General features: G+C 50.1%; 1 protein-coding gene across 1 annotated transcript in view; it reads right to left on the bottom strand.

Moving 5' to 3' along the window:
* Positions 1–14487, bottom strand: part of itga2.2 (integrin, alpha 2 (CD49B, alpha 2 subunit of VLA-2 receptor), tandem duplicate 2) — a 222315-nt gene extending 207828 nt beyond the window's left edge. The window contains 1 exon segment of the mRNA XM_038790878.1: positions 14194–14487. Within this exon segment, the coding sequence (XP_038646806.1) occupies positions 14194–14242 (49 nt within the window). The 5' untranslated portion in view covers positions 14243–14487.
* Positions 14488–27359: the final 12872 nt, after the last annotated feature.

Raw genomic sequence — 27359 nt, 5'->3', positions numbered from 1 at the left:
TGTCCCAGTAGCAGGTGGGAATTGCCGAGGTGCTGCGGAGCTTGTCCCAGTAGCAGGTGGGCATTGCCGAGGTGCTGCGGAGCTTGTCCCAGTAGCAGGTGGGCATTTCCGAGGCACTGCAGAGCTTGTCCCAGTAGCAGGTGGGCATTGCCGAGGCACTGCAGAGCTTGTCCCAGTAGCAGGTGGGAATTGCCGAGGGGCTGCGGAGCTTGTCCCAGTAGCAGGTGGGAATTGCCGAGGCGCTGTGGAGCTTGTCCCAGTAGCAGGTGGGCATTGCCGAGGCGCTGCGGAGCTTGACCCAGCAGCAGGTGGGCATTGCCGAGGGGCTGCGGAGCTTGTCCCAGTAGCAGGTGGGCATTGCCGAGGCACTGCAGAGCTTGTCCCAGTAGCAGGTGGGAATTGCCGAGGCGCTGCTGGAGCTTGTCCCAGTAGCAGGTGGGAATGCCGAGGGGCTGCGAGCTTGTCCAGGCAGGTTGGGAATTGCCGAGGTGCTGCGGAGCTTGTCCCAGTAGCAGGTGGGCATTGCCGAGGCGCTGTGGAGCTTGTCCCAGTAGCAGGTGGGCATTGCCAAGGGGCTGCAGAGCTTGTCCCAGTAGCAGGTGGGCATTGCCGAGGCGCTGCAGAGCTTGTCCCAGTAGCAGGTGGGCATTGCCGAGGGGCTGCAGAGCTTGTCCCAGTAGCAGGTGGGCATTGCCGAGGCGCTGCCCAGTCACTGGGAAGCATTGGTGAGGGTGTTGACACAATGGTGCAGAGCCAAATGATGTAGCGGGCAACTGGGGCTCAAACCAGCTGCCCCTCCATCCCAAGGTGAACCCCAGAGCCCTATGGGCACCGACCAGGAGGAGGGGATGCTGGGTGCGAACCTGAACCCGGCTCATGGGGTGGGGATGTTCGCCATCAGTTCCCCAAAGTTCCACCCCTCTAATGAGGCCATGTCTCACAGTCAGCACATGGGACAGGGCAGCACGGCTGTGCATGTGCTGTCGACAAGTGAGCTGCAGCCCCCCGATCCCAGAGCCCCCAGAGGATGCCCGCCGGCGGCATCGAAGGCCAGAGGACAAGGTAAGCAGCTAACTGCCTCCACCTTAGATATGCACCCTTGGGAAACACCTAGCCATTGTGGTAGAACTAGGAAAGCACAACACATTGAAAATCACTGAGAACAGGGTGGGAGCATCGGTAGGGAGTGAGGGGTGGGTGAGGGGTTTGGTGGGGGGGGGGGGTGCGGGGGGGGCGCCTTTGGGTCAGTGGGGAATTGTAAAACATAATACATATCCTCTGTCACTTTCTTCCGTAATGTGGACCAACCTCTGAACCCTTGGCTCATCTCTCCAGGCTTCCCCCTTCCTGCGCACACCGTGTGCAGGTGATGTGTGTGAGTGAGCACTCAGCAGACAGATTGGGGTCAGACTATGGCATAGATGGAGGAGCACTGGCACTCGGCTCCCTGTAGGTTATCACCACCCCCCCCTGCCTTCGACAGTGACCCGCTGACAGTGCCGACACAATCCCAGCACCCTGGAGTGATATGACACATACCCTGGGGCGGTGGGAAATGGGAGTGGGGGAGTGATAGACCAGGCCACGTCCTAAGTGATTTGGGTGAGTATGAGGGCCTCTCTGGCTCTCCGGGCTTGCCGGACCCTCACGGCTGCAGCCTGTTCTGCAGCCTCTGCTGGTCCTCAGGTTCCTCCCCGGCCTCGTCCACATGCTACATGACACGTCCACCCACAGGAATCCACTTTGGTTGTGTGAAGTACTCACTAAACCACAATTGACAATTCCCTATTGGCAGTAGCCTTCAGCTGTACGGCCAGAGGCCTTGGCAGTCGGTGGGGGTTATGGGTGGTCGGTGGGCCAGGCGGGTAGTGACAACGGTTTCCCCCTGAATTGGTAAACATGATCCAGGGTTTGGCATGGTGGTGCTGCAAGTGGCTGCCCACGGTTACCACCCCAACACCTCCCCCACCCCTTTCCCATGGAGGCCCTCTTCTGTGGAGGGTCCCCCACCCTCAGCCGAGGGTCCCCAATCCCTGCTGAGCACTGGGGTGCAAGCCTAGCACTCCTGGGTTCTTTGCGTGTGATCAAAGGTGGCTACTCACCTCCTCAGCTCCCCGCAGAAGCCCTTCCGCCAGGTTCACATTTTTCAAAAGGAGTACTAATTAGCACTAGCATCCCACTTGCTGGGGAGGCTCTGAATCACGGGAGGCTGTTGGATACGGGGTGGCTCCCGTTAATTGTATGGAAATAGGGCTTAAGTGGTGATAATTGATTTCTCACCATGCTCGGGCGAGATCCCGATTTTGCCCACGAGAACCAGCTGGTTGCATTGCAAACTGTTTGTTGCCTGGCATGGTTCTCGTTTTCGGACTCTCCCGCTATTCATCGGCCTCGCTTTGCCCGAGCACCCTTTGTTTTTATAAATAGCTTCTCAGAGAAGAAGTGTGAATAAAATAATACTCTTTCACAAATGGCTTTATAATCTACAAGGTCATGGAATAAAAATTAAACCAGAAAGTGATTATTACTTAAATTTTATGTCTTAAATTATTTAACCCTAAACAAAATTTAATACATGTTATTGTAACTAATTCAATGATAATTAGAATGCTTGAGGCATTGGGATCTCTTTAGTTTAATTTAATTAAAAGTCACTTTTTGAGTTGGATTTGATTTATTAGACATTGCCACTGTTTGCCGATGAACTGCTTGATTTACATTTATCTGAAGATTATCAGAAAGTCATGCCTCTCACATATGCTGCAGTGTAACTGCAGGCAACGTACTACTTGGAATTCAGCTTGTGCTTGACTTGCAGGTTGGTTATGGTAACCATGGAAATGTGAATTCCAGTAGAAGTTACTGGTGAGACCGATAAAAACTAACTTTAATTGAAATAGTGGAAGATTGAACACACAAATCTCTCGCCAATCATTGATATTGGGCATGGAACAAAACCTTGGACACACAGCTGAAACAAATAGTTTGCTATGTATAAGCAAAACTATTAATTTTATCAATTGAAACTGTAACAAATGATACTCAGCAATAGCAGTCAATTTTGTCAGTCTAACCCCTTCCTCTATCTTATGAATATATTAACGTGAAGCAGGAGTAGGCCATTTGGCCCTTTGAGCCTGCTCCGCCATTTAATAAGGTAATGGCTGATCAGATAGTGACCTTAAATCTGTATACGTCCACCTCCAATAACTTATCACCTCCTAGCTTACCTGTCATAACTCCCATGAGGACCACGGGGAAACCATTATTTTTTTAAATATAAATTTTAAGTACCCAATTCTTTTTTCCCCAATTAAGGGGCAATTTAGCATGGCCAACTCACCTACCTTGCACATCTTTGGGTTGTTGGGGTGAGACCCATGAAGACATGGGGTGAATGTGGAGCTCATCAGGAGCAAACATAAAAGTCGGCCCAAAACAGGGCCTGGAGTGGTTAATCCTCCCAGTTAGGATTATACTGGGAGCGATATGCTATGTTATGCATAACTTTCTAAATAGTATAAATAAATCAATGTTTGTTTACCGCCAGCCTCCTCTGAGTCATCAAACTGGCGACCAAGATTAAAGTAAACTCTGGACTCGTTCAGAGATTTGCCTAGCTGCCGGAGATTCACTGTTTGGGGATGTCACGTCGTGCCAGTTAAAATGTTTTTTTGCGGAACTTTTGAACTCTTTGAAGCAGGTCAGGAAGATTGGAACCATTATGAGGAACGCATGGGGTACTTTTTTCAGGGGAACGGGATTTGGGGAGAATACCGACAGAAAGTTTTCCTCCTGACCGCCTGCAGGCATCAGATGTTTGGGATCATAAAACGTTTGACTTACCCGACTACTTTTGATGAGCTGGTCGTTTTGGATTCAGAACACCATGACCACTAGCCGCCGGTACTTATGCAACGGTTTTGTTTTAACACGGCAGTGCGCTCTCCTGATGAATCAGTCACGGACATCTCAATCCGCCTGTGGTGTTTGGCTGAACACTACGGGTTCAGGTTGACCCTCTCCAAGATGTTGAGGGACTGGCCCATGTGTGGTATTAATAATAAGGTCACACAGAGGAAGCTGCTGAGATGGATGCTAGATTTCAAATGGGCCATTGAGCTTCCTCTCTCATGAACACACGGAGAAAGGTTTGCAGGAACTGCAGGATTCCATGGACTGTTAGGCCCATAGTTTGGGCCACTCAACCTTTCAAACTTCCTTTAGGTCACGGGACGGTGCTGGTCCGACCACACCTCCTCCTCCGACAGATCAGCCCCCGAGGCAATTCCGTGGTAGAGTTTGGATCTCGGGCACTGCCACTACCTGGTGCAATACTTTGCCCGAGGATGCAGGAAAGAGTCAGCTGCAATGCCAACTGTATGTTCAAAGGACTCATGAGGGCCAGGGTCACCTGATTCGGCACAGGGAATGCTGTCCATGACAGCCACGAGGTCACTGCGAACCAGGATCTTACACGTGGAACCCTTGATGAGGATGACTATTTCATGCAATTAAACTGTGTCACGGCTCCGGGGGTTGCATCAATCCAGATCACCTTGCAAGTCGATGGTGATACAGTGCCGATCAAAATGGACACTCAGGCTGCCGTCTCCATTGTCGATCCTCACATATTTTGGTGACTTTGTACAGGGATAATACCGCTGGCATTGCGTGATTCCAGAGCAAGGTTGGCAACGTACGAGGGGGAACCTTTGAAGATCGCGGAGACCACCATGACTCCGGTAACGTACAGGCAGCAGTCAGTCTGCCTTCATTTGGTTGAGGGTCCAAACTTGTCGTCACGAAACTGGTTAAGAGCCCTCTGTTTTGACTGGCAACAGGTCTTCTGGATGGGCCTGAGAATCTCTATGACATGCTTGGTAAATATCCCGAGGTGTTCCCGGAGGGTCTGGGCAGAATGAAGGGGGCCAAGGCCCATTTCTACGTGGATCCTGCTGCTGAGCCTCGATACTTCCTGGCACGGTCTGTCCCTTACACACTACTTCTGAAAGTCAACGTGGACCTACGACACCGACAAGATCTGGGGGTCACCACCCTGTTCAGTTTGTGGAATGGGCTGAGCCTGTGGCGCCGGTGATGAAAGGCAATAAAAACATCTGGCACTGCAGTGATTTCAAGCTCACAGCGAACAGGGCCTCACATCTAGACCGATATCTGATGCCCAGGGTCGAGGATTTATACACCAAATTGGCTTGAGGATGCTCCTTCATGAAGCTAGACATGAGCCAAGCTTACTTGCAGATGGAACTTGACCTGGAGTCTAGAAAGTTTGCAACCATCAATACGCATTGGGGATTGGTTTGAGTACACCCGGTGATTTTTCAGCGGGTGATGAAGAACATCTTACAGGGCCTACCGAAGGTGGCTGTCTATTTGGACGATGTACTTATTACGGGGTCTTCAGACAAGGAAGGTATAGCGAACCAAAAAGGAAGAGCTCCGCCGTTTTTCCCATGTGGCTGCATAGACTAAAGGACTTTCACAGGCTCCCAATGCACACCTCAATCACACGTCCGGTCTCCAACGATCCAGAGATCAGATGATTTGGCCCATAATGTAGGCTGAGCCTTAAGTGGAATATTGGGGGTGCGCTGCACTGTCAGAGGTGCAGATTTTCAAATGAGTCGCTCAGGCATTCCCTCTCAGGTGGACATTAAACACTATATGGTACTATTTAAAAAATGTTCAGGGGAGATATCCCCAGTGTCTGGCCAATGATAATCCATTAACCAACATCACTAAACAACAGATTATCTGGCCATTCCTATCACTGCCAGCGGGACACGTTGTAAGCAAATTGTCTGCCTCATTTTCTACATTTCAAAAACTTGCATTAATATGGTGTCTTTAACATAGTAATACATACAAGGCTCCTCACAGAACAATTATTAACTAGATTTGACACTGATATGCTGAAGAATATAGTAGGAACAGTGAGCTGCCGTTTATGGAGGGAATTCCACAGCTTCGGGCCCAGGTAGCTGAAGGCATGTCTGCCAATGTGGCCCAATTACAGCTGAGAATGTACAAAATGCCAGAATTAGAGGAGTGCAAATATCTTGGAGAGTTGTAGGGCTGGAGGAAGAAGGAAAGTTTATGTGGTGGGACAGTGGCACAGTGGTTAGCACTTCTGCCTCACAGCGCCAGAGACCCGGGTTCGATTCTGACCTTGGGTGACTGTATGGAATTTACCCATTCTCGCCCGTGTCGGTGGGGGTTTCTTCCGAGTTCTCGGTTTCCAACCACAGTCCAAAGATATGCAAATTAGGTGGATTAGCCATGTGTTGTAACCTGCCAGGATCCTATTGGCTGGGGATAATTGGTTACTCCATACTTCTTGGGGAATATGAGGTTTTCTAATGAGGCAGGGGCAGCACAATCACTAGTAGTTACAGCTGTATAAATAGAGCTGGCTAGTGTGGTACCAGCTGGAGAAGGAAGCAGTGTGTACATATTGTTGTAAATAAAGTTACTTTCTGTTTGACTCTACAAACTTGTGCTGGATTCTTCGTGGCCCTCACAAAACTGGTGATGAGGGTTAAAGTTGGATAGCTGTCTACGCTGCTGAAGCCACATCCTTGGACACCTCCTTCGCTGACTGGGCAGTGCCGGTCATGCCAGTAATGAAGCCAGATAACACGGTCCGCTTGTGTGGGGCCGATAAACTAACGGTGAACACAGCTTCCCAGCTGGATTAATATCCCATGCCCCGCATAAAGGACCTCTACGTGAAGCTCCCAGGCATACTCCCATTCACAAAATTGGATATGAGTCACGCCTATCTACAACTCGAGTTAGACCCTGCCTCCCAACAGTATGTTACTATCAATACGCGCAGGGGCTTTTATGAGTATACACGGTTGCCTTTTGGACTGTCCTCTGCCTGTGGTATTTTTCAATGCGTCATAGAGAGCATGGACACTAGACTGGCTCATTTTTTGTTTTGTTATAGGAGCAATCCGCATGCGGTGACTGGGGTAGCCCCCACGGAACCCGTTAGGGGCCGGAGATTTCCTATCCGCCTCAGCGTGGTTTTTGTGGACTTTGGCAAGAAATCAGGAACGGAAGGGGCATGGACCTTCCCATATCTTGATAATGTCACCATCTGCGGCCACGATCAGCAGGACTACGACACCAATCTCTGCAAATTCCTCCAAACTGCAAAACTCCTGAATCTGACCTATAACAAAGGAAAATGCGTGTTCAGCCCCGACCGCCTAGCCATCCTCGGCTACGTAGTGCGAAATGGAGTGATAGGCCCCGAACCGGAACGCATTCGCCCCCTGATGGAGCTCCCCCTCCCCCACTGCTCCAAAGCCCTCAAGCCTGCCTTGGTTTTTTTCTCGTATTACGCTCAGTGGGTCCCCAACTACGCCGACAAAGCCCGTCCTCTCACCCAAACAACCACTTTCCCCCGTCGATGCCTTCAGCCGCACCAAAGCGGATATCGCAAAGGCCACAATGCGCGCCATCGACGAGTCCCTGCCCTTCCAAGTCGAGAGCGATGTGTCTGACGTAGCTCTGGCAGCCACCCTCAACCAAGCGGGCAGACCCGTGGCTTTCTTCTCCCGCACCCTCCATGCTTCCGAAATCCGCCACTCCTCGGTCGAGAAGGAAGCTTAGGCCATGGTAGAAGCTGTGCGACATTGGAGGCACTACCTGGCCGGCAGGAGGTTCACCCTCCTCACAGACCAAGGTGGCCTTCATGTTTGACAATGCACAGCGGGACAAGATTAAAAACGACAAGATCTTGCGGTGGAGGATCGAGTTATCCACCTACAACTACGACATCTCACATCGTCCTGGGAAGCTAAACGAGCCTCCCGATGCCCTGTCCCACGGCACCTGTACCAACGCACAAGTGGACCGCCTCCGAGCCCTCCACGTGGACCTCTGCCACCCGGGGGTCACCCGGTTCTTTCATTGTGTGAAGACCCGCAACCTGCCACACTCCATCGAGGAGGTCAGGACAGTCACCAGAAACTGCCACGTCTGCGCGGAGTGCAAGCCGCATTTCTACCGCCCCGAAAAAGCGCATCTGATAAAGGCTTCCCGTCCCTTTGAACACCTCAGCATAGACTTCAAAGGTCCCCTCCCCTCTACCAATTGCAACAAGTACTTCCTCAACGTGATTGACGAGTACTCCCGCTTCCCGTTTGCCATAGGGGCTTTTCACAGTAACTTCATTGAAGGATACTCGTGACAATAAGCGATTTTCATTTTCATTTTCATTTCATCCCCTGCCCCGACATGACCACAACCACCATCATAAAAGCCCTCCACAGCATTTTCTCCCTGTTCGGATTCCCCGCCTACATACACAGTGATAGGGGGTCCTCATTTATGAGTGACGAACTGTGTCAATTCCTGTTCAGCAAGGACATTGCCTCAAGCAGGACGACCAGTTATAACCCCCGGGGTAACGGACAGGTCGAGAGGGAGAACGGTACGGTCTGGAAAACCGTCCTATTGGCCCTACGGTCTAGAAATCTCCCAGTCTCCCACTGGCAGGAGGTCCTCCCAGACGCCTTCCACTCCATCCGGTCTCTACTCTGCACTTCTACAAATTAAACTCCTCACGAACGCCTTCGTCTTCCCCAGGAAGTCTTCCTCAGGGACTCCGCTCCCGACCTGGCTGGCTACCCCCGGGCCCATCCTGCTCCGGAAACATGTGCGGGCGAACAAATCGGACCCGTTGGTCGAGAGGGTCCAGCTGCTCCATGCTAACCCGCAATATGCGTATGTGGAGTACCCCGACGGCCGACAAGACACGGTCTCTCTACGGGACCTGGCGCCCGCCGGATCCCCGCCATCGCCCTCGTCACCAGCTCCACCCACCCCCCCCCCCCTCCCCCCAACCGCAACTGCTCCTTGCAGGTGCTCCCCTTCCTGGCCTGCCAACCCCCTCATCTGCGCCGCCTGGAGGACTAGACGCCCCCCCCACGGCCCGGCCCTCACCAGCTCCGTCTAGGGGTGTTGAAACCTCCAAGAGGACCGGATCATCGCTCCCGGAGTCATGGATGCCCGCATCTCCAACATCTCCGACGAAGCTCCATCGGTCGCAGAGGACGTCCAAGGCCCCCGTTCGTCTGATCGAGTCGATATGAACTCTTAATGGCCCTTTTTTTCTCTGACTCTGTAAATAAGTTGCTATGTTGTTAACACGACTCTGTACATAGTTACGGGCCAGTGGGCAGCCACCGTTGGAGAGAAGCATAGTCCCATATCACTAGTCATACTACCAGTAAATTGTCCCACCCGCACCGGACTACCAGTCATGAGTGGACGCGCAAGCACCCCCCCCCCCGGTTCCTTTCTCAACAAGGGGGGAATGTGGTAGTATGACTAGAGGTACTACAGTACCTGGGAATGTGAGCTACCATTGGTGGAGAAGGCTCGCTGCTCATTGGCCCAAGTGTTTTCCTTTTCATTGGTCGAGATGTAAGGTAGCTCCGCCCAATGAGGCAGTGTATAAGAACCCGTGTGCCCCAGCAGCCATCCTTCTTTCTGTGCTTGAGCTGCTGGGAAAACATCTTGTAGATTAAAGCCTTCAATTCGGACTACTCCTTTGTTTCAGTGGTTATTGATCGCGCATCACCTTTGATGTTAGCTTCGCTGCTGTTTGGCCATTCACAACTTTTGTTCTCTCCGGGGACTGCCATTAGCACTCTTTCCCTTTGGTTTCTGTGGCTATTAGCACTCTGTTCCCTTGGTTTCTGTGGTTATGACTCATATTTCATTCTCTCATCCCACAGTATAAATATTTCCCACTTTCTAAGTATTTGAGCTTTGACAAATGGTCATCTGGACCTGAAACACTAGCTCTTTTCACTCTCTACAGATGCTGCCAGACCTGCTGAGATTTGAGCATTTTCTCTTTGGTTTCAGATTCCAGCATCCGCGGTAATTTGTTTATATTACTTTCTGTTTGACTCTACAAACTCGTGCTGGATTCTTTGTGGCCCTCACAAAACCATATTAATTTTCCCCTTAGTGTCCAAGGTTCTACGGGTTAGGTGGGGTTGCGGGTTTGGAGGGATAGGGCAGGAGCCTGGTTATCCTGTTCTTTCAGAGGGTCAGTGCAGACTCGATGAGCTGATCAGCCTCCTTCTGCACTGTAAGGATTCTATGATTCTATGAGATAAAAGTAGGCAGTCTTTGTGATGGAATGGACACAGGGTCAGAAAGACATCTTGGGGTCAGCTAGGATGTCAGCCTTGCGAACAGTGTAGTTTGGCGTCAGACTTTGGCCAGGCATGGGAATGATTGGGTGCCTAGGAAACTGAGCTTGTGGCAAGGAGCAAAGACAATGGCTTCAGTCTTCCCAATAATTGCAAGTGTAACTACACTTCAAAAGCTCTTAATTGGTTGTAGAGTGCTATGGGACGTTTTGTGGTCGTGAAAGTCATTGTATAAATGCAATTCCTTTCTGTCAGTCTATTTAAAGCTAGATGCATTTTCTCCCAAAGTTTTTTTATATTTGAATGACTCTTTCCTTTGGCTAGACAGATGAGAGAGAGAATCATAGGTTTCACTGTGATGACCAGGTCATTTCTCTTATGTGCTCGATCTGTAAAGATATAGATATGACAAAAGTGTGATGAGGGAGCTTGGATTTTCCCTCGAGACATTGTGCCTCCATCAGACATTCCATTGAGCAATCCAGCCAACAATTAGCTGGAATCCTCCTACACGACTGGTGTACTCTATTGACAGACAGCAATGGGTGGGATGAAGTCATTGAACATTTACACTCCGAACACAATTACTAAATACTAATGATTAGTCGACAGGAAGAGAAAAAGAAAATCACAGCCTTCAAGCTCCAAATGATTTGGATTGTCGCAATGAATTAAGGGCAAAGAAAGTAGTGCTCAAATTTGTTTTACGATACCACTGCACTGCACTCTGTTCTTGATCAATCATTAATGACTACAGAGAAGAAAGCTTCTTTTTGCAGTGGAACAGCAAACAATAAAGGTTCTTTGTTTGATTCCCTTTTCGAATGTCACTTTCTTTAGACTATTTCTGTAAGACAGTGAGTCTGTAATCATCCACATTCAAGATGGTAACCCAAGGGTGACAAAGGAAACTTTATCCTGACAGACAGGGAACATTGATAAATGACTATTGTGCATTTACAGAAGTTTACATGCTTGCCGGTATGAATGGCAAGGATCAGGAATGACAGCATTAAAAATGTATTTGTTTCCTTGAACAGCGGAATAAACATTAAGAACTATAAACTCACGCACCAATCCTGATTACATGCTGTTTATCTTTCAAAGCATACACTTGTCCAGTTCCGGCAGCATCAGACTAAGTGTACTAGAAAGTTTATGATGAGTCATTTTACACAGAAGAGGAGCACTGCAGGTGGTGAATGTCAATCTGCTGTCAGTTTGCATTGTACAGCCCTCAGGGATAGGTTAATAGTGAGGCTGATGTGAGGTGGAGGGAATGGAGGTGACGTGAAAGGGCATGTTTCCCTGAAAAACATGCAAAAAAATGAGGGAGCAATTTAATTTAACATTTATCCAGTTTACAATTGTAACCAGTTATGGGAAGGATGGTAGCACAGTGGTTAGCACTGTTGCTTCACAGCGCCAAGGTTCCAGGTTCGATTCCCAGCTTGGGGCTAGGCCTTTAGGGGCTAGGCCCGCGCCGGAGTGTCGCCCGCTCCGCCGACTGGCGGCAATGGCCTTTGGCGCCATGCCGTCGGGGCGGGCCGAAAGACCTTCGCCGGTCAGCCTGAGTCCGCGCATGTGCCGGAGTGTCAGCGGCCACTGACGTCACCACCGGCGCATGCGCAGTAGGGGGGATCTCTTCCGCCTCCGCCATGTTGGAGGCCGTGGCGGCGGCGGAAGAAAAAGAGTGCCCCCACGGTACAGGCCCGCCCACCGATTGGTGGGCCCCGATCACAGGCCAGGCCACCGTGGGGGCACCCCCGGGATCCGATCGGCACGCGTCCCCCAGGACCCCGGGGCCCGCTCGCGCTGCCTGCTCCCGCCGGCACAGAGGTAGTTTAAACCACGTCGGCAGGAGAGGCCTGACAGCGGCGGGACTTCGGCCCATCGCATGCCAGAGAATTGCTGCGGGGGGGCCCACCAATTGGTGTGGGGGGCGCGATTTCCGCCCCCGCCGATTCCCGGGTGGCGGGGAATTCCGGCCACAGCGGGGGTGGGATTTACGCCGGCCCGGGGGCGATTCCCCGACCCTGCGCGGGGTCGGAGAATTCTGCTCCTGTTGTTCAGTTAATTGAACAATCTAAATTCTCCCTCTGTGTACCCGAACAGGTTCTGGAGTGTGGCGACTAGGGGCTTTTCACAGTAACTTCATTGCAGTGTTAATGTAAGCATGACTTGTGTCAATGACGTTTATTATTATTGTGTAAATTTCAGCTGGCAGTCTCCTGCGCTCGAGCTGCCCTGCAATAAAGATGGGCACATATTGGGATTGAGTTCCTCTTAGGTGTCCAGGAAGCCCTATTGGGATGTACAAGTCTGGATTATAACTTCAGGACTCCAGTTCACAATTGTATAGAGATGGGCAGAGGTTGCGATCTGCAAGTTCAGCCTAGTTGTGCCAGTTGTTGAACAGTCTCCCCAATAGAGTGACAGCTGGAGGCTACATAAGAAATGGTCAGCAAAACATTTACAAGTTCTATTTCAGTGGAACCATGCAAGAAAACCTAACGTGCTCTTGCTGGCTCCATGAAATTACTGGGAATTATTGCTGGCCCAAGCTTGTTCCCCTCCACCTCTTCCCTCTCCCAGAACCTAGCCCTGGCTCAGCCTCAGAGCTGGCCAGAATCTGTCAGGCCTCAATCTGCAATCAGAGAGCTAGAAGCTTGGTAACCCCAACAGGGCCTCATGTAGAGGTAGCGACTGATGAGGTTGCAGAGTGGAGGGGAGGTTGCCTCTATGTTGAAGCACCCTCTAAGGCCAAGAAGGTTATAAAAATGGCAGTTAATTAGGTTAATTTGTCATCTGCCTCCAGTTGGCGGGTGGCTCAGCAGCTGACATTCCTACTTTTGGGAATACCCAGTGGCGGCAGAAAGATGTTGGACTTCTCTCCCAATACCTCTGCCACAATTTTATCAACCCTTCCAGCTCCCAGCCCATCTTCAGGGGGTGGGTAAAATGCTAGCCACGCTCTCTGAGGTCCAACCATATGGATTACTACATCTCCCTGTACCATAATCACAGCACATAATGCACTTCCAAACATCTTATCGTGAAACATATATTCGGATTGCCTGAAGGCAAACAAATTGTTGAAACTTCTAGTATCACGCCTATTTGAAACATGAACAAACATGACTTTGAGCTGTAAGCCACTGGCTTTGTCATACCCTGTGTGCCTCCTATTAATTCAGGTTCGGTTAACAAATGCAAAAGGACTGTTCGTTGCAGAATTAGTTTGCAGTACATGACTCTACAATGGTGCACAAGCAGCACAGAGTAATTTAAAAGTGATTATTTAAAGATAATTATCTATGTCCAAAGCTTGCAGACAATCTTGCGTTGCGAAACAATGCCACAGAAAGCAACAGGAGTGTTGTCTTTTTCATTTCCACGTGCTTATCATTTGTGAACCTTGAATAAAGTCAACAAAGGAGTCAAAATAAAACATGCATCCATCTTCGAACTCGGTCCTATCAGTTCATTCTGATGGAATTTACAAGATTGTTCAAAAAATAATCAATATAAACTTTTCATCAGAACACTTCATTCTGGTCGACAGACCTTGTATTTTAGCGATACCTACTGACAGACCATCTGCCTGGAGCAGCAGTACTTTAATTACCACATGATTAAAGGTACATTAAAAAAGCCTGAAATGTAGTCAAGAATTTTAGTCACTTTTACTAGTGCGAGACTGGAGCTATAAGTAATCACCAAAGTTGATTCACAGGTAACAGCATTGCACAGACTAACACAATCTTCTCAACAAACAGTGCAATAATGAGGAACATTTTCTGTAGAGGTTTGAACTGAGATAAAGTGAACACATTAACTGGTGCAGGTTTTAACAATCATAATTATTACTTTTGATACAGAATATACTCAAATGTTAAAGCAACTCTCAAAATACTTTCTCAATTAGTTGCACACACCCAAACCTTTGAGAAATACAAACACAGATAAAAGCTCATGATGTTCCTACCTTGGACAAGGAGTAAAAAATAAACAATTCCTTGTCTGTTGGAACCCATTGCTGGATGTGAGTTCACTCAAATTCAAACTGTTTCTCTGCCTCCAACACAAATTTTCTGAGTGATCACTTGTACTCTCTCTAATTGTTGTTCCCAGCTACTCTCCCACTCTGTCTACGTCAAATAGCTTCTGTCTTGATTAAGTCAGTGTTTATTATCTGGACGTGACGCTATTTCCTCTGTCAGAGCCACACCTTCCACAAATAAAGTTTGTGAAACTTTGAGTGACTCCTGCAAACAGAAGAAATGTTTCCATCTATTAAACCAGGGAAGTAATCATTGTGTCGGCATTATGACTCCTCCCACTAAGAATTACCAGCTCTCTCTGGCTGGTAGTGTCCTTTGAAGAAAAGTATAACTTTGTGGAAACCACAGTTTGACCTTTTGGTGTTAGCTCTAGTTCTCTCAATTGACAAAGACCCCCCACCCCACCAGATAAATTTTATAACTATTATGTTTGAACTCTCTTTCATTTACAAACCTTCATTTACCATTCTCTGAGCTTGTTTTTGCTCTACTGTTTTAGAGGCAGCACGGTAGCATAGTGGGCAGCAGAGTAGCACAGTGGTTAGCACAATTGCTTCACAGCTCCAGGGTCCCAGGTTCGATTCCCGGCTCGGGTCACTGTCTGTGCGGAGTCTGCACGTTCTCCCCATGTGTGCGTGGGTTTCCTCCGGGTGCTCCAGTTTCCTCCCACAGCCCAAAGATTTGCAGGTTAGGTGGATTGGGCATGCTAAATTGCCCTTAGTGTCCAAAATTGCCCTTAGTGTTGGTTGAGTGGGGTTACTGGGTTATTGGGATAGGGTGGTGTGGGCTTGGGTAGGGTGCTCTTTCCAAGAGCCGGTGCAGACTCGATGGGCCGAATGGCCTCCTTCTGCACTGTAAATTCTATCTATCTATCGTTTAAGTCCAAAGGTGAATGTTTTTACCTTTTTCCTACTAAGAAGAAGCCGGGGCCGAATTATCTGTTTGGGAGACGGGCAGGATACTCCCTCGCCCAACACCGAAATCATGATCGGCAATTGGGCGGAGAATGGATTCAAATGCCGGAAATGAGACTGGTGCCGGTTTGATGCCGGCCAGCCATGCTCCGCCCACTCCAAAGCAGAGCCATCGTGCCGCGTACCGCGCGTCGTTTCATGCCATTGGCGGGTCATTGGCTGGCCCACCCGCGATGCTCCGCTCACGATGGGCCGAGTTCCCGACAGCGTGGGCCACATGTGGTCCTAAGTGGTTGGAAACGTGGTGTGCTGGCTGTGGACAGTGTCCAACGCTGCCACACTTGTCCTGGATCCGTGCCGCTGGCCGGGGGGGGGGGGTTCTGTGAGTGTGGGGGTCTGGTGGGGAGTGGCCATGGGGTGGGCTGTGGGATTGCGGTTGGCGGGTTAGGTTTTCAGCGCAATCCACTCGGCGCTGGTGCTAGCCCCGGAGTCGGTGAGGGGTTTGCGCCGCTTTTCCTGTCATGAATGTCCATACATGCTCCGCTGGTGGCAACAGTGTCAGAAACGGAGAATCCAGTCCTAAGTATTGATCCCAACGGAGAATCTATGGACTTTAACAACAAAAAAATCGACACCACACTTGCAAAGCAGAAGTGGCTGACAGACCGGAGGAAAGAGAAGTCGCCGAAGTGGAGATTGGCCACAGTGAGGAAGTGAGACCCTGCTGTGGTGTGGTTCCCCATGACACGTGTCAAACACACCCCTCCCACCACCCCCACACCACCCTCACCCCCACCCACACCCTAGGATTCCTCAGAGCTCGGGTCAGAGGATGACTCTGACTATCCATCACAGCTAAGTCCAACACCCTCCGCCATCCCAGTGACACTCACCTCGGTTGGGCATGTTAGTGAAGAGGCTCCTGGGACACTCTCTGGTGCGCACCACACAGTTGATCCGGTAAAGCAGGTGGAGGTAGGAGAACCCGAGGGGCCAGATGGTCGAAGGTCAGGCCAATCCCAGGGACTAGCTGCCATCCAGCCGGGAACAGACAGTCCCATTGATTGTGGAGATGCAGTCGCAGACCCAGGGACTGCATGAGGGGTTGTCGGCGAGTATCCTGCACCTGCAGGTGCAGTTGGAGGAGTCCAACAGCGTGCATGAGCAGGAGGTGGGGCCGACCATGCATGCCACCCAGGGTGGCGTGCACGGTGGGGGCATTGGGGCGATGGTTCAGGCTATTGATCAGAATGTCCAAAGCCTGGGGCATTTTGGGCAGGTGCTGGCTGAGGCCCAGGACAGGGTCGCCCCATCACAGGTAGCAATGTCCCAGAACCCCCTGGAAATTGCAGTGGTGCGTGGTCCAGTCACAGCAGTCCATGGCTGAGAACATCGGCGGATTGCACAGGCACTGGCTGACGTGGCACAGACACAGAGGGAGGTACTCCAGTCCCAGAGGGAGATGACGCAGTCACTGGATGATATGACACAAACCCGGAAGGTGGTGGCCACAGTCACTGGGCGATGTGGCGCAATCTCAGATGGAGATGGTCCACTCTCTGTGCTTCCTGGCTGCCAGCATGCAGACCATGGTCGAGAACAGAACAGGCCTCCAGGACTGGCAGTGCCAGGTGGTGGGGGAGCCTCAGGGGTTAGCTCCCCTTTCACCCTGGGCTAAACCTTTTCACCCCAGTCTAATGCTTTAGCCCAGTGTCCATTGGACACCCCGAGGGAGATGGTGATGGGGCCCGTGCCAGCGACTCCCGCAGGGGAGGTGCTGATACACTACAGCACCTCGGACTCCTCTCTTCCTGTTCGTGGCACATTTGGTGGGCCAACTGATACCACCGTTACAACCTGCCTCGGTGCTCTGTCTGATGGGTGTGAGGGATGGGCTGGTCTGGACTGCTTGAGGGGGGGGAATGGGCGGACGATGGGAGGGGGTGGAATGGTTCGTAAACTGTGGGTAGCCCGTGCCTCCCCCTCGCCCCCCCCCCCCACCTCTGCCCGACCATCCCTACCATCGCCACCCCAGCGATTCAATGGGACCGTGTGATGGAATAGGGATCACCCAGGAGGAAGATGCTACCGCAGGCAGGAGTCAGACATTGTCATATGATGCAGAGCATCGGAGTTCATCACAGAGCGGGCTGCCATCCATCCCATGGACCAGACCCGGTGTATCATGGAGGAGGTTGAAGTTGGGGGGTGGGGGGGGGGGGGGGGGGGGGGGGGGGGGGGGTGATGTTCGGGATGCGAAACGAGGGAGTGTGGGTTTGGCTGTAGTGTCCCCGCCCCTGGCCAGATCGCCACCCCCGCCTACACCTTTCCAAGTCAGTGAACCTAGAGGCCATCATGCGTCCCGTGCATGTCATAGTGCGGCCTCCAGTACCTGCCTGAGTTCCATGTCCTGCCCGTCCTCACCCTCCCCCGCATCCCCCTTGGTGGACGAGGCCTGCCGTTCCTCCTCCAACACATCGCCCCTCTGCTGTGTGATGTTGTGGAGGACACAACAGGCCGCCACAATGTGGATGATCCTCTCAGCATCATATTGAGGACCCCTCCAAAGCGTCCAGGCACCTGAACTGCATCTTCAGGATACCGGAGTACCACTCCAACACACCCCTGGTTGCTGTATGGGCAATGTTGTTGCGGGTCTCCGCATCAGTCTGTGGCCTCCAGATAGGTGCCATCAGCCACGACTGCAGCGGATAGCTGCAGGAGTCAACTCCTCAGCTGGGGGTGCGTATCGAACATGTCAGGAATCATTGCGAGTCCCAGGATGAAGGAATCATACACACTGCCCGGGTATCAGGCGCAGACGTGTCTGATGTGCACCGGTGGCCACACACCAGCTGCACGGAGTGGAAACCCTTTTGGTTTCTTTACAGCGGGTGTTATCCGTAAGTGCTTGTAGGGGGACATGCATCCCGTCGAACACCCCTTAACCTGGAGCATCCCAGCGATGGTGGCGAACCCCGCTACCCGGGCGTCCTGGTAGGCTCAGTCCACATCGATGTAGATGTATTGTGTCGTCTGGGCACATAGGGCCTCCAAAATGGTGTGGATGCACCTGAGCACTGAGGTCTGTGAGATGCCAGACAGATCTCCACTCAGCGGCTGGAAGGATCCCATGGTGTAAAGGTTCAAGGCAGCCGTCACCTTGACGACCAATCGGAGTGGGTGTCCTCCCCCATAACCCCGCGGTGACAGGTGTGCTATCATCTGACATATATATCGCACTGTCTCTCTGCCCAGCTGGAGTCATCGATGGCATGCCCGGTCCGACAAGTCCTCGAATGACAGGTGGTGCCGGTTCACATGAGGCCTCATGTGGCTCCTCCTCCTCCTCCTTGGCCTGTTGGCCAGCTAGCTCTCCAAAATGAGTGGGCAAAAAATTGGCAGATGGTGTATAATGTGGGAAAATGTGACCTTGTCCACTTTGGTGGGAAGAATTAAAAAGCAGTATACTGTTTAAATTCAGAGAGATTGCATCACACGGTGGCACAGAGGGATCTGGGTGTCGTGGTAAATGAATCCCAAAAAGTTGATGTGCAGATACAGAGTGATTAGGAAGGCAAATGGAATGTGGCCGTTTAAGAGGAATAGGACGTAAAAGTAAGGAAGTTTTACTGCAGCTATACAGTCCCTCGGTGAAATGAAATGAAAATCGCTTATTGTCACAAGTAGGCTTCAATTAAGTTACTATGAAAAGCCCCTAGTTGCCACATTCTGGCGCCTGCTTGGGGAGGCTGGTACGGGAATTGAACCATGCTGCTGGCTTGCCTTGGTCTGCTTTAAAAGCCAGCTCTTTAGCCCTGGTGCTAAACCACATTTGGAATGCAGTTGGTCTTTGTCACAACCCCCATGAGGACCACGACTGTCGATCCACCCTCTGGGACTCGTGCTGTATGAACTTTGCTGGTAGAGAGCGGAGGCCACCCAGCTGGAGCTCGTTAGATCTACATGCAAAGCCGGCCCAAGCAGGGCCTAGAGCTGTTGGTTGTCGCAATAGATACTGGATTAGGAGAGAGTGATTACCGTGGGCAGAGTATTGTACATAGTTCAATAAATCCTTGTTCCACTACCCTTGGCTTCCTCAGTTACGAAAGCTTCCTTCTTTGAAAAAGGAGATATTGGGCTGTATTTTACCTACCCACTTGGGACGTATTTTTGGTGGGGGATACCTAAATTAGGGCGGGTATCTACTGGTCATGTCTCCCTTAAAATGGAACACCAGTAAAAACAGGGAACTACATATAATGAAGTCTGAGCTTTCATTGCAGGACTCAGGTTTCTGGTGGAAGCTGTTTGCATTGTCAGGTCTCTGAGGCATCAGCCATTACATGTGTCATGCTGCATTGTCCACAAGTATGCAAGTATAGTTGGTCACCATTTCACTGCTTGTAAGGACAGGCTCTAAGCTCTGCTCAAAATCCTGGGCCAAGTGGGCACTAGACCTTCCATGCTCTCTGTTGGATAGGGAATGCTCTGGAGGAGCACGCACCTCTGTTAAAACAGGAAGTGGGCAGTGTCATAATATACACCAGTATATCATGGTGCAGCCACACACACTGATTGACACACAGCAAGACCAATCAACGCACACAACATCGCAGCCAATCACCAGTTAGAGCACACTCACTATAAAGACAGAGGGCATCAGTTTTCCCGCTCATTCGGGATGCAGCCTCTCAGAAGGACAGAGCTCACAGCTTGCAGCACAGATCTTCACCATGTGCTGAGTGCATGGACTGGTTAGGATAGGCATAGGTCTTTCGTTTAATCTAACATAGTGTCGACCCACAGTGAAAGTATGTTCAGCAGTTTCTAGCTTAATAAAATAGTGTTGTACTATTTCAAGTGTTGGTAGCCTGTATGTGTTACTGCTGAGGTAAACGCAGTCTCCACCGATCCACAGTACCCAACACATCAGGCAGGTTTGAGGTATGTGAGTCTATTCAAATATTAAAATAGCAAAGAGAGACTTCCTGTGGCGGCATTGAGTCAACGGTTGCACATAAGGTGGCTCCTGCTTGGGGATTCAGTTTTGGTCCTTTCTGCCCAGTTAACAGGTGCTGTTCAGGTGGAACAGTGGTGTAGTTGGAGGGTTTGAGTTTCTCCTCTGGCGTGTGATGGCTGGAGGTTATAACACAAGGAACAAGTTAAGTAATGGGTCCTCGTCTGACTCAGCAAGCCCTTGTGTAACAGGAAGGGTGAAAATAGCAGAGGCCTCTGTGATGTTGCTGCCCTCTCAGTGGACAACTGAGAGGCTGGTGAAATTCCTGGTGGATGAATTTAGGAAACAGTGGCAGGTGGTCATGGACGGTGTGGCAAAAATGATTGAGCCCATTCATGCAGCTCTGGACAGGTGGACAGGGTGGAACAATGGTTGGAGGTCCAGGGCTCGATGATTTGGAAGTTGGAGGAGACGGTCACAGACCATGGTGATCGGATCGGCTCCCTGAAGGCAGAGGTGGCGATGTTGGTGGAGGGTCGGAAGACATTGTAGACCAAGGTCAATGACCTGGAGAATCGCTCCAGATGTCAAAATATGAGGATCGTTGGGCTGCTGTAGGGCATAGAAGGTGCGAATGCCATGGACTATGTGATGAAGATCTTTGGGAAGCTGATGGGGGAGGTAGTCTTCGCAAACCCTTCCGAGGTGGACTGGGCCCACTGATTGCTGTGACAGAAGCCAGGTCTGGGGAGCCACCACAGGCGATGATAGTACACATCCACGGGTATTTGGATAAAGGAAAAGATCCTGACGTGGGCAAAGGACACTCGAGAATGTATATGGAAGGGCCATCCCATCAGAATTTATCAGGTCATTGGGGCAAAACTGACAAAAAGGCGAGTGATGTTCAACAAGGCCATGGTGGCTATTTAGAAGAGCAAAGTGTGGTTTGGAGTGATGTACCCAGCTCACCTATGGGTCACGTTTGGAGCAGAGACCATTACTTCGACACTCCAGAGGAGGCGAATGACTTTGTAAAGAAATACAGAATGGGAGAAGTTTGAATGAAATAGTTGGTTACACCTGAGTGGTAGCGTTTTTTTCCTGTCTTTTTTTCTCTCATGTCTCTGTTATTATCACGTCTTTTTTTCAGGTTATTGGTTTTATGTTTATTTTGGCACAGGTTCAAATCCCACCACTGCAGCTGGTGAAATTTGAATTCAATAAAAATCTGGAATTAAAAGTCTAACGATGACCATGAAACCATTGTTGATTGTCGTAAAAACCCACTTGGTTCATTAATGTCCTTTAGTGAAAGAAATCTGCCGTCCTTACCTGGTCTGGCCTACATGTGACTCCAGACCCACAGCAATGTGTTTGACTCTTACCTGTCCCCTCAAGGGCAATTAGGGATGGGCAACAAATGTTGGTCCAGCCAGCGACACCCATGTCCCAAGAATGATTTTTTAAATATATTGTTGAAAACTGTTGGAGATGTTGGGGGATGTGGTGAATGTATTGCTACTATTATTCACCCCTGTATTGCATTGTATTATGTTGATGCCCTTGTGGGCTCCGCCTGTGGCTCCGCCCCCTCGGGGGTGGTATATAAATCTGAAGCCTGTAGGCAGCACTCAGTACAGAGCAGTCGCAGGCAGGCACAGATCGAGCTTATTAAAGCCACTGTTCACTTCTACTAATCAGCTCGTGTGAATTGATGGTCGCATCAGGGGATGAGGGAGCTGTTGTGGAGATCGGTTTCTTTTTAAACTTGGGTTCAGGTAGAGGGGCTGCTTGCTGATTTATTGTGTGTATAATTTGGATTTTCCCCGGTGGGGGTCACCCTGCTAGCAATGTCCTAGGTAACATGAGCTAAGTGGGGGAGGGAGCGGTTGATTTCTGCTCCAGAGGAGGTCAATGGGGTATTTAAGACCTTTTACTGGGCGCTATACAAGCCTGAGCCTCTGGAGAAAGACTCGACTACGGTACAGTTTCTGTATGTGTTGGTCTTCCCAGTGGTGGAAAGGGAAATAGGGCAGGAGCTGGAGGTGCCACTTGGGCTGGAGGAAATTATAAACTGTATCTGTTCAATACAGTCAGGGAAGGCAGCAGGCCCGGATGGATTCCCTGTGGAGTTTTATAAACAGTGTGCGACTGTGTTGGGGCCACACGTGATGGACATGTTTAATGATTCTCTGTCCTGAGGTGTTACCGGTCTCACTGGTAAAGGCATCAATGTCCTGGATGTTGAAAAAGGATAAAGATTGCATGGAGTGTGGGTCATATCTGCTTATTTCTCCGGTGAATGCTAATACAAAGCTGTTGGGCTGGATTCTGTGTTTTGGAGACTAAGTCCCCACACCTGTGTGAAAACTGTGGTCTTTTATGCCAGGAAAACTGGCATCAAAAGGCCACAGATTCCCCGTTTTGCTGAGGGCCAGCAGGGAACAGTCGTAGAGCTCGCAGCTCTCGCTGCCGATACGGCCCCTAGCATTTCCGGGTCAGAGGCCATGCATGCGCAGGCGGCGGCCTGCAGCGGCCGCGTCGTGCTCCATGGCGGACTCAGCCCGTGGACCTGGACCGCCAAAGCATCGGCCGCTCACATGCCCCGGACCGCCCTCCCACATTGCCCCCAGCCCCGAATGAAGACCCCCTGCCCACCGATCGGCCCTCCCCCAACTGTGGCGGCCCCAGGCTGAGTCTGCAGCCGCCACGCGAGGAGCTTGGTTGGTGTGAGCACACGTAAGCCATGCGTCTGGAATTCGGCCGGTCGGCAACGGTGCATCACGGGGCGGATACTCAGCGTACGCCGATTTTCGGGGAGTGGAAAATTGAAAAACCAGAGGTGCTCCCGATGTCGGCTTCGGGGAGCGGAGAATCCAGCCCATTGGCTAAGGTGTTGTTGCTCGTTCTGGGTGAGTGTGCTTAACACTCAATTTGGCTCTGTTTCGTTACTTAGCTCTGGAGTCACCAGGTATCTTTAAGATACCGCCGCAAGTTTCAAGGTCAAGTTCAAAGCAATAAAACCATACACCAATTAGTAAGTTCAAACAACTGAGTTTATTATAATACAATTATAATACTACCCATGCACACGCTAAGATGATTAAACTATTCCTACCACTAAATAAACCAATACTTATCTCAAAGGGAACTGCCGGATCAGGGGACAAGGCCTCTTGCTCTGCTCTGGTCTGCAGACTTAAGGTTGGTACGGGTTAAAAAGGGGTCAGGAGTGTCTATCTCTGGTAGCGATCGTTGTGAGACACTTACTTGCTGGCGGCTGCTGTCCCAAACCTCTCCTCTCTCTCGTTCAAGGTCTTCATTGGCAAAAGCTGGTCGAGATGCTGGTCAAGAGAGGAGGGCTGGACAAGAAGAACTAACTAAGTTTGGGACCTGTCTTTTATAGGTCCCAGGGCTTCGCGCCCTTTTGCGTGGACCCTTTACCTGCTGGGATTGGGTCTCTTCCCAATCGATTCCCAATCTTCCCAATCAACCTGGATTGGGTCTCTTCCCAATCGATTTGTTTGAATCCCCCAATACTGAGGCTATCTCTCGGCTACTGGCCTGGCCTTCAGGTGCTTTGGTTTCGAACCCCGCTGGTGCCGGGGTGTCTGGTTTCCCATACACTGTTGCAATCACTTCCCTATTTGTGTCCATTGTCCCTGGGATCGTTCTATTGCTATGTTAACTATCCTGGAAATTGCCTCATTAGTATGTGGAATGTTCGTTTCGGTGCTGTCTGCTCTCTTAGCAGACAGAATATACATTGGCTTGGTGCAGCCTGCTTGTGCTGCAAACATTGTCCATTTTAACCTGCAAGCTTTGCGTTCCTCCATTTTGTATTGAGGGACTGGCCAACTTCGGTGGCTACACTCCCTCCTTGTGATCCTCATGAGAAATCATGAAGGATCACCCAAGTACGGTGTCTTTGGGTCCCCTGACCTCATCGAGTTCCATGTCTTCTATCCTTTCCTCAACTATGGCAAAAAAAATTTTAACTAACAATTTCTGATTGGCGCTATGTCAAAGGGGACATGCATTACCAATTGGAATCGGGAACCTCTAACTATCCTCAATAAACTACTCTTATCTCTAATTTAAACATTCTACAACATTCTAAACCCTTAATCATTAATACAACAGCATCATTACATTTCATTTTCTGACTCGGCAGTCGAGCTCAGAACATTATAATACATCCGCAAAAGTCTTTATTTACAGATCACATCAAAATTAAATCCTTTATTACACATCAAGGGGTTGGGGGGATTGGTGGAATCCGAAAACAGGGGATTGTACTCTGTACACTGTTGAGGCACGAGAGCGGTGGGCTCTCCTTCTCCATTGCAGGGGCTGTTTAGCACAGGGCTAAATCGCTGGCTTTGAAAGCAGACCAAGGCAGGCCAGCAGCACGGTTCAATTCCTGTAACAGCCTCCCCGAACAGGCGCCAGAATGTGGCGACTAGGGGCTTTTCACAGTAACTTCATTTGAAGACTACTTGTGACAATAAGCAATTTTCATTTAGGGGCTGGTTTAGCTCACTGGGCTAAATCGCTGGCTTTTAAAGCAGACCAAGCAGGCCAGCAGCACGGTTCGATTCCCGTACCAGCCTCCCCGGACAGGCGCCAGAATGTGGCGACTAGGGGCTTTTCACAGTAACTTCATTGAAGCCTACTCATGACAATAAGCAATTTTCATTTCATTTTATTTCCTCATCCTGAGGGTTTGGACTATAATACAGAGAACTGCAATCACCAAAAGTGATTCTATGACATATGACAAGGAGTACCATGTCAGAAATCTGGTACACCAGGTCGGGGTACTGTTACCATTGACTGGGCTGGGGGTAGTCTGGGTTTGGGAGAAGTTAGCAAACGTTTAGGGCAGCAGGGTAGCATGGTGGTTAGCATAAATGTTTCACAGCTCCAGGGTCCCAGGTTTGATTCCCGGCTGGGTCACTGTCTGTGTGGAGTCTGCACGTCCTCCCCCTGTGTGCGTGGGTTTCCTCCGGGTGCTCCGGTTTCCTCCCACAGTCCAAAGATGTGCGGGTTAAGGTGGATTGGCCATGCTAAATTGCCCGTAGTGTCCTAATAAAAGTAAGGTTAAGGGGGGGTTGTTGGGTTACGGGTATAGGGTGGATACGTGGGTTTGAGTAGGGTGATCATGGCTCGGCACAACATTGAGGGCCGAAGGGCCTGTTCTGTGCTGTACTGTTCTATGTTCTATGTTGTACTGTGGGAAAGGGGGTCCGCATCCACGCGCAACCGCACAGATGCCACAATAGCTAAAAACATAGCAATTGGAGTGCTCTTCATCTTTTCTGTCTCTTCTCTTCTCTTCCTTCCTGGGATCTTGCTGTGCTGTTGCTTCGGTTCCTCTCTTGAACCTCCGAAAGCTAAGGGATCAAGCATATTATCTGTTAATGTTCAGCTTAATATCTTGACTTTAAGTATATCTGTCCTCTTGTTTCAAATTTCCCTTTATGATGGTCACCTCCATGTGACTCCCTCATTTTTTTTTCAAAAACGGATTTAGGACCAGACCAATACTTATCTATTAAACCAGTGCGAGCCGTCTCACAGAGTGTTGAAATTTACCATCTCAAAATGTTCCTGGATGTAAATAGCATATGGAGTGGCGGCCGAAGGGCTACCTTAAACAAAATGAAACCAAGCTTTAGAAATGAAAAGTCGAATGAGTTGCGTATGTGCCGCGACGGGTAAGAGTTGAATGGGATCCCCGGGTAGGGCGTGCTGTGCTGTACCTGAGCTTAGCTGACCAGAGGGGGGGGTCCTCAGACAGGGCAGGTCCTCAATGCCATTTCTCCACTGCCTGAGCAACCTGAAACGAACGGGAAGAATGTAGTCATTGTGGAATTTGCAGCCTCTATTCCAGGAATAGAGGGGCACCTAAAAAAAAGGGGGAGCCAAGATGCTCCTGGTGAAACGTTGAGCTGGGCTCCAGACATTTCAGCTGAGTCAAGTTCTCAGAAATATCGGTGGACAAACTAACGTGCATGTGAGGTGGTCACAAGCTTTTCAGCTGAAAACCGAGTGGCCAACCTCCATATCAAACATTTAACAAACAAACAGACAAACATCACCAGCATGGGTGCAGGTTCCATCAGAAAGGACAGCGCTTCTCTCAAGCGGTTCCTCTTTTTACATCATCTGGACACCTCACTTCTCTTCATTCTCTCTGAACAGGGTCGCAAAGGGGTTGCCGTGTTGGGAGTCAGACATCAAGTCATCCTCTTCTCCCGCATCCCATACCCTTGTATGGATCAGGCATGCAATTATTGCATTGTGTGGCCAGGGGTCACTCTCATCGTTTTGGACAAGACTCCAAGAATTGTCCCTGTGCCAAATCGTGGCGTCTAAAATTGAAGGAGCATTGTCGGGGTCGTCAGTGTTGGGTGGTGGGTTTGGGTGTGGGTCTGGATTTTTTATGTAAGTGATCTCAATGGAGTCAGTGGAGTCGGGGTCGAAGTCGCTGAAGTAGGGGCTGTTAATTACGCATGCAAAAGCACACTTCCGAATTATGAGTATTGATTTGAACTCCTTGAACACTTGTGGTTTTTCCTTTTCCCAGTTGGATTTCAAATTCAAATTTCTGGGTTCTCTCGGAGTGGGGGGGGGGCACTTCTAATTGAGTCCCGTCTGGATGTCGCCACTAAATGTTGCACCTTCTGGGTGAGTGTGCTTAACACTCAATTTGGCTCTGTTTCGTTACTTAGCTCTGGAGTCGCCAGGTATCGTTAAGATACCACCACAAGTTTCAAGGTCAAGTTCAAAGCAATAAACACATACGCCAATTAGTAAGTTCAAACAACTGAGTTTATTATAATACAATTATAATACTACCCATGCACACGCTAAGATGATTAAACTATTCCTACCACTAAATAAACCAATACTTATCTCAAAGGAAACTGCCGGATCAGGGGACAAGGCCTCTTGCTCTGCTCTGGTCTGCAGAATTAAGGTTGGTACGGGTTAAAAAGGGGTCAGGAGTGTCTATCTCTGGTAGCGATCGTTGTGAGACACTTACTTGCTGGTGGCTGCTGTCCCAAACCTCTCCTCTCTCTCGTTCAAGGTCTTCTTTGGCAAAAGCTGGTCGAGATGCTGGTCAAGAGAGGAGGGCTGGACAAGAAGAACTAACTAAGTTTGGGACCTGTCTTTTATAGGTCCCAGGGCTTCGCGCCCTTTTGGG

Source organism: Scyliorhinus canicula, chromosome 3 (genome assembly GCF_902713615.1).
Source record: "Scyliorhinus canicula chromosome 3, sScyCan1.1, whole genome shotgun sequence".
Taxonomy (NCBI): domain Eukaryota; kingdom Metazoa; phylum Chordata; class Chondrichthyes; order Carcharhiniformes; family Scyliorhinidae; genus Scyliorhinus; species Scyliorhinus canicula.
Note: the sequence above shows the minus strand (reverse complement) of the source record. Positions and strands in the feature narration are given on the sequence as shown.